This window comes from Pundamilia nyererei, unplaced genomic scaffold (genome assembly GCF_000239375.1).
Source record: "Pundamilia nyererei isolate P.nyererei 1_Seehausen unplaced genomic scaffold, PunNye1.0 scaffold00026, whole genome shotgun sequence".
Taxonomy (NCBI): domain Eukaryota; kingdom Metazoa; phylum Chordata; class Actinopteri; order Cichliformes; family Cichlidae; genus Pundamilia; species Pundamilia nyererei.
In genome coordinates, this window is record NW_005187427.1 from 3,832,305 (window position 1) to 3,840,408 (window position 8,104).

The 8,104-nt window shown below is 41.4% G+C and overlaps 1 protein-coding gene across 1 annotated transcript in view; it reads left to right on the forward strand.

The window, feature by feature from the left end:
• rab38c (RAB38c, member of RAS oncogene family) overlaps positions 1–4,360 on the forward strand; it is a 4,979-nt gene extending 619 nt beyond the window's left edge. The window contains exons 2-4 of the mRNA XM_005727816.2: positions 278–408; positions 1,954–2,091; positions 4,142–4,360. Of these exons, the coding sequence (XP_005727873.1) occupies positions 278–408; positions 1,954–2,091; positions 4,142–4,303 (431 nt within the window). The 3' untranslated portion in view covers positions 4,304–4,360. The remainder of the gene's footprint in view (positions 1–277; positions 409–1,953; positions 2,092–4,141) is intronic.
• The last annotated feature ends 3,744 nt before the right edge of the window (positions 4,361–8,104 follow it).

Here is an 8,104-nt window from a genome sequence, read left to right on the forward strand (position 1 = left end):
GTGTGTGTGTGTGTGTGTGTGTGTGTGTGTGTGTGTGTGTGTGTGTGTGTGTGTGTGTTAGATGCCTGGGTCACTCCCTGCCGTTTGGTGCCTGGTTGAGGAATGTAGATCCCATGCTCATAATATCAGGCACATGATGGCAGTTGCTGGAGACTAAACACACACACAGAGCTCCATAACTGGCACTCATAAACCATGACGTGACTTGATTTAATTTGATGGACTTGAAAGCAGTCTTTGTATGTGCGTGTGTCTGATTGATGGCGTCTCATCCCAGGACAGGAGCGGTATGGGAACATGACTCGTGTCTATTACCGGGAGGCGGTGGGAGCACTGGTGGTGTTTGACGTGACGAGGGCCTCCACGTTCGACGCCGTGCTGAAGTGGAAGGATGACCTAGACTCCAAGGTCAGATGGCTGAACCCGCAGAAGCATAAAGCTGGGCTTCACCGTCATTCTCTCTGTCTTTTTTTTTTTTTTTACCCACACGTGACTGATCGCATGGTGGTTAGTGCTGTTGCCTGAGTTCAATTCCACCATCGGGTCGGGGTCTTTTTGTGTGGAGTTTGCATGTTCTCCCTGTATTTGCGTGGGTTCTCTCTGGGTACTCCGGCTTCTGCCCACAGTCCAAAGACATGCACTTTGTGTGGATAGGTTAATTGAAAAATCTAAATTGCCCATAGGTGTGAATGTGCGAGTGAATGTGAATGCGAATGGTTGTTTGTCTCTGTGTGTTAGCCCTGCGACAGACTGGCGACCTGTCCAGGGTGTACCTCGCCTCTCGCCCTATGACAGCTGGGATAGGCTCTAGCACCCCCATGACCCTGAAAAGGATAAGCGGAAGCAAATGGATGGATGGATGGTTGGTGACTGATCGCAACTAAAGAGAGAGACAGAGTTTTTAGCCCCTCCATTCATCTGTTTTCTTAAATGTTTATGCAGTTCGGGGTCACGGAGGGGCTGGAGCCTATCCCAGCTGTCACTGGATGAAGGGCAGAGTGCACCCTGCACAGCTTGCCAGTCTATCACAGCACCCCACTGACTCAAAACCTCTGTTATTTTCTTTGCAGTATTTCAGTGTTTTTTCTCCTTCTCACAGGGATCCAGCAGCGTTTCCCATAAAAGGCAAAAACCTCAGGTTGCTACATTTACCCACATGTTTTCTCCTTTTTACCCCTGCATCACTTCTAGTGTTGTTTTTGGGATCTTGCATTGGGAGCTATAGTTGCATTAGTGCAGTGAAAGTTGGAAAAAAAAGCCCAACAGATCACAATCGTGCTCTTGGTTGATATTCAGGTTGAAGGGTCCTCATTTTTATACAACAGAGGAGCGAACAAAGCAGAGCAGAGGCGACTCAGCAGATGATCTGAAAGACGATTTTGGGCAAATTTAAATCAGGTTTTTGCTTTTTTTTTATGGGAGTAGTCATGCACATTTATGATCTCCTTTTGTATATGTGGAAAATTATCAGTCATTGTTCAAATGTAGATTAATGCCACGGGCTTTTGAAAAACCTTGCACTTTGATGTGCATGAAATGGCAGAAAATGAAGAAGCAGAACTTGAAAGGGAAATAAAATGTACAACTTATTTTTTGCAGACTGTTGCATGAAAAGCGCGTAAAGGGGAGCATTTTTGGACAGAGACATCATAAAAGATGTGAGAGGATTTCAGAGGGTGAACACGCACCTCTGAAAAAGCTTCCTGACACTTTAAAGCAGACAAAAACCACTCCATGATGAGAACAAGCGAAAATTAGCACTCTAGTCTCTTCAGCTCGTATAGTTGTCAGTAATACTTTGTTATTGGTTTGCTTTTGTGATAAAATGTCTTTACAGAGAGACCACAGGGCACACTGATATTTTTCTGTTTGTGTGCTTTAAGGTAAGACTGGGCCATTTAACAATTTATTTAAAAAATAATGTGATCCAGCTCAACTTTCTTCTGTCCAAAGGTGACACTGAACCATGGGAGGCCAGTTCCAGCTGTACTCTTGGCCAACAAGTCAGACCAGCTGGTTTCCCAGCAGCCCAAACTCGACGTCTTTTGTAGGGAGAACGGCTTCGTCGGATGGTTTGAGACTTCTGCAAAGGTGTGAGAGAGGAGACCCACGTGGCTTTTGATGCAATCTCTGCAACAAGCTGTAGATTTTCTTAGACAGATCGTTGAGTATACCAAAGATTTTTAAAGCTTAGAGGTCTTTCTTTGACTAGCCAAATGATAACTCTGTGCCATACAAGCAAGGCCCAAAATCGGGTTATATTTGCATATTTGGGGGGAAACTGGAGCAGTGTTATTTCAACAGAAGCTTCCTGTAAAAACAAACGATTCAAAAAATGTTTCATTCAAAGTCAGACAAGTTTATTTGCCGTCCTCTTGGGAGGCAAACAGAGGAATTCCAGCACTCTGGTGTGAACTAGACTCTTCCTTTTCTTCTCATTTAATGCCTTTCCAATGAGTTACACACAAGAGTATGAGGTAAAGGCTGCGATGTAGTTACTGTACACAAAGGTTCATGTACATAAAGGGTGGCTGACATGTGGGCAGTTTGAAAGAGAGCTGTAGATGTGTGACAAATGAAAGGAAAAGCCTGGACCGTTAAAGCCCTCAGTGAGGGGCTCTGATACAAAGTTATGCTGTGGGGGGCGTTTGGGTCCACAAATCAACACAACGCTGTCCTGATTGCCTTCATCCTACAATGAAACATGCTGCTCACACTTAGAAATCAAATAATATGACATCAGTCCCCTGCCAAGCATGCATTCCTAGTCCCAAAGAGTCTAGCTCTGCTCTAAATTAATGCGGTAATAGTAATTTTTTTTCTTGGCTAAATCACTATAGTAACCTATGGAGAATGCTTAACCTGGCCAGGAGCAATTTACGTGCAGCGTTTCAGTTTAAAATCAGCTGAAAGCGTCACATTTTCACTGATTCCAGTGCGCTTTAGGCGTTGTACAGATTCTGGGCTGAAGGAAAAAGGTTTATAAGTTGTACCTTACACCACTAAATGAGGCCCAGCTGTAAAGTCGAGTCGCATTCTCACAGGATTTTGCTGGCATTCAGTCGGTGATGCAGAAAATGAATGTTTACGCTCGGGCGTAGATGTGCGGCTATGTCTGATTTAAACTGCTGCGATGGCAGCTACTAGAACCCAAAATAGTAAACATTTATATTTGTTGGCTATTTATTTCTGAGAATACCTGTTAAACCAATGCAATTAATTGACTGCATCACTCTGAATAACCGCTGGTGTTTCAGAGCTTTAAGGTGCTGCCGTCACATTAGAAGTGAACGGCAGCACAGAGCGGTAAAATAAATATAATAGAGTGAGATATTTTACCCCTTTGTGCGTTTTTGATGCTGGTTAATTCACAACATAAAGATAGCCTTATTTGCAGCAATGTTGCATTTTATTGCTATATTCTCTATAATTTTTAGAGATCACCTGTGCCTCTGATAATGTCTCTGATTGGAGGAGGCAGTGCTGAATTGCTCCACTGGAATAGGCTCTCTTACAGTATGTGAGGCTGAAGCTCACAAACTGGGTTAACAGAGAAGGCGGGTAACCACTGCCATAATACTCGTTATCTCTGACTGGGAAAAGCCTGGATATTGAACTTTATTCACCGTAAACCTCTCAAAAAAATCTTTGGAGAACAACAAAATCAGATTGCTAAGAGAAGTAGCGATCCAGCTGTCATCAATCCAGCTGTCATCAATCCAGCTGCCTACTCTAAGGTTGACCTAGATGTGTCAGACGGCCGCCCCTCCCTGAGCCTGGTTCTGCTGGAGGTTTCTTCCTGTTAAAGGGAGTTTTTCCTTCCCACTGTCGCCAAAGTGCTTGCATCTGGTTGTTGGGGTTTTCTCTATATTATTGTAGGGTCTTGACCTTACAATACAAAACACCTGCAAGCAACTGTTGTTGTGATTTAGTGCTATATAAATAAAACTGAATTGAATGTGTTGTCACTATATGAAAAGTAAGGAAAATTACAGCTTCTATAGGACTCATTCTGAGTTTAATATGAATGTGCGTCCATGGCAATCAATTCAGCTTCTCTTGAGATATTAAAATCTGTGTGTGTCCGCTGTAAAGATTTCATCACAGCTGTCTTACTTTTTCTATTTTTTTTCTCACTCAGGAAAACACAAACATTGAGGAGGCAGCCCGCTGCTTGGTAGAGCACATTCTGAGAAACGAGGAGAGTCTAGTGACAGAGCGAGAACCTGGTTCGCTCATCCTGTCCGGATGCGCCACGACATCAAAGCAGCATCTTGGCTGCTCCTCGTGTTCAAAATGGTAATGTCTGACATCAACAGGCGACCAAGACGGGAAGGCCACGAGAAATGTTTGACTCAGGGACCGCTTTAAGAAAAATTCTGTCTCAGAGTGATAGATTTGATTTTAAAAACATCTTAAAAGTGTTTAAAGTCTTTGAAGTTCTGTGGGTATCAAAATGTGATTTTTATTACTTTATTTCTTTATCCATTTTTTTTGTCCCTCCACACAAACTTTAACAATCTTAGAAATCAAAACACTAAAAAAAAAGAAAAAAAGTTGGTACCGGTACATGCAGTTTTTATTATTGGCACTTTCTCGCTTCTTTAACTTGCTTTGAATCGACAGTGTGACACTGATATTTGAACTGACGGCTCTCTGTGGCACTTTCGTTCTGACGCTGATGTAACATGAAAAAAAATTCAAAACTTTGATTTTTTTTTTGCCAGCAGTGTGAACACAGACACGAAAACATGAATCTTCCTTGCGTTATTTGCACTTTTCCTCGGCCTACGTTTCTATCTGTGTTTAACCGCTCACTAAAAATGTCAACGTCATGAATACTGCATTGTGAGCTTGAGATACATAAAAGCAGCTGCTCAGCTTTGGATAACATATAGACTGGGAATTGGGAAAACAGCCTGACTCAGGGAGGGGCTTCATACTGTTCAACTCTGCTGCTTGAAGCACTAATACTGACCTCAACTCAGCTGGGACGAGAAGTCATATACAGTCTCTTTGCGTATGACTCGGTAGCATTAGCAGTTTATAGCAAGCACACTGTGTTGGCTATGTTTTTTTAATAGGATTTTCAAGAACCTACATCACTCTCTTTTGTATATGGATTTGAGTGAACATTTAATATTGGGTGGGCCACATGTGAGCGCCACACTCTTGGCTTCAGAAATAACTGCTGTATGGGAATGAAATCTCTTTGCAACAGCTATCGCCACCTAGTGGCTTCAGATAGAAGGCAGGTTTAAGATACTTTCCTACTGACTTAATTTTTCCAACCCCAAAATTAGCTCAATGTTTTATATTGGGGGCATTTGGTCTAATATCCACTGCCAAGCCAATGGATGTGGTGCATCAACAGTGCCTCTATGATAAGGCCCAGATATTTGAGGAGATATTTGAGGAGATAAGCCCAGAGCAGAGGTGGGCAATTAATTTTCCCACAGGAATCACATGAGAAGCTGGAACTGCTATGGAGGGCCACACCAATCAGCTTGTTGAGATATGAAATTAATACTGAGCAGAATTCAGCTCATCTTATTGGTGTGGGGGCAGTTTATCATGTGGCCCCTGTGGGAAAATTAATTGCCCACTGGTGGCCTAGAGGAATAATAATAATAACAATCATAACAAAGAATTTAGCCAACAATAACACTAAGTGGGATTTTTTTGCTTTGCACCAATCTCGTTGAATATATTTTCCTTCTACACTGCATCGTGAGCTGATGAAGTGGAAAATCTGTTCTGGCACAGTGCTGAGGAAACTAAACAAGAATCCTTTGCAGTCAGGAACAAACAGAGAAGTATCGGGGACCCTGGAGGGGAGACAGTTTAGCAGATATGGCCACTAAAAAGACCATTCAATTAGCTGATAAGATACTAAAGACTGTTTCTGAATTCATTAATTAGAAACAGCTGTAAGAATAAAACAATTAAGACATCTGCGGGTCCTCCAGTGCTCTGCCTCTTCCTGATATACTGACGGATATTCAGTCGGCTGCTAATTTACATGTGTTGTCTGTATTTTAAATGTGGTTTCAGTGAAGAATCTCATTTTTGAAGTATTTCACTCTTAACTTTCACCACAAACTCTTGGCTCTGTTGTTCAAATGGGACATTTTCTTCAGCTTTAAAATCAACTTCTTGTCAGTCCAATAAAAAAAATGTGGTATGTGCTCCTCCTCTTCTGCACAGCCGCTTTTGTTGAGCTTGTCTTGTGTGTTATTTGAAGGTCCATGTTTTCAAATTAGGCATCTGTTTTATATTTTTCTTCACTGCCTTTGATGTGCAATAGCACTTAAGCCCTTAAGAATAGAGGCATTTGTCTGCACCCTCTGTGGACCAGACTATGTGTCTGACATGTACTTCTGCATATGTTTTAAATGATGATCATTCAGGATTTTTGCCTCAACTACATGTCACTTAAATCAACACTCCTTCAAATGAACAATAATACTGAAAGAATTATCCAATTATTCTGTAGCTATTCATATAATGCATTTAGCTTTACTTTAAAGCAAAGTTTCTCTTCCTACAGCTGCATGCTTCTGAGGATTTACAGTTGTTCTCTTGATGTCATTCTGAAATGAATAATCTTTAGGTTCTAGTTTGTTGGCAGGGAAAATTTGAGGTTGTTACTTTGCATTTTAAGGAAATGTTGATCAATATGTTTCAGTATTTTAGGCATTTTTTATACCAAGGTAAATAACTGAGCAGCAGATTAACTTTAAGATTGTCTATTTGTTGTACGGCTGTAGTCAAACGTTTACATTCAGCAATCATGGGCATGAATGTCATGGTAATTTGGGACTTTTAATGATTTCTTTGACCTGTTCTGTCCATGGTACAATGATTATGCAAGCATCCTCTACCAGACACTTTTGGTAGCCGTCAACGAGCTTCTGGCATAACTCTGGCGAGATATTTGACCACTCTTCTTGACAGAATTTGCAGACCTCATTTAAATTGCTTGTTTTCCTGGCACAGGACTGGTCCATAGATTTTCTATTGGTGTGAGGTTTGGCTTTGGGAAAGTCATTCAAGAAGGGATCATTGTCCTCAATTTGAAGCTGATCATTGTGATCATGTTGGAAAATTCGGAGGTAGCTCCCCTTCTCCATTAAACCATCCACTTTGCACAGTGTACCTGTACCACTGGCAGCTAAACAGCCCCAGAGAATTATGCTACCACCACCAGTTTGACAGCTGGTGCATTGTTCCTTTACTCCTCCAAACATACCTCTTTGTCATTGTGACCAAATAGCTCAACCTTGGTCTCCTCTGACCATCAAACTTTTTTCCAGAGGATGTTTGATTTGTCCATGTGAGCAGCTGAAAATTCAAATAGAGCTTGAAGGTGTAATTTTGGAGCAGGCACTTGCCTTGCTTGGCGCCTTCTCAGTCCAGTGATGTAAAACACACTTCACTGTGGACTGCGGCACTGCTGTTCCACAAGTTTCCAGCTCACAGTAAGCTTGCTAGTTCCTGGTTGAGGGTGACAGTTTGTGTCTTCTTCCAGATCCTGGCAAAGTGGAGATGGTGACACATAAAAACAACTTTTACTTATGTACAGTAGTTTGAACCAATGATTTTTGAATCCACAGAAATTAAAATAAATTGACAAAACAGGGACAGAGGTTCCTGCAGGGTTGAAATTTTAGCAGTGTGAATATTTTGTGGTCTAGAGAATATCTTCTAAAGCTTTCTGGATAACACAAGGAAATATGTTTTAAGCTATTTAAGTAATATCCTCCTGTGAGTTATTTTACCATTATGAGAACACTGTTTCATTCCAGGAACTACATTTCACTGTAACGGTGAAAAGATATTAAAGCAAAAACGATTACTTAAAGCTCCCTCATAGTATTAAGTTAAAAACTGGAGGTGGAATATTGGTGGGGAATTATTTACAATAAACGTCACCATCTGGTTTTCCTGGGATTTAAAAGCACAAACTAAAACACACGGGGTCAGAGGCACCTTTTCATAGGAGGTGTTACAGGAATAAAACATCTTTTTGTGTGTTGTTATTATTAGTGGTTTTTCCTCACTATGTGTCTACATTTCATTGGACAGCAGATAATCAGCGCGA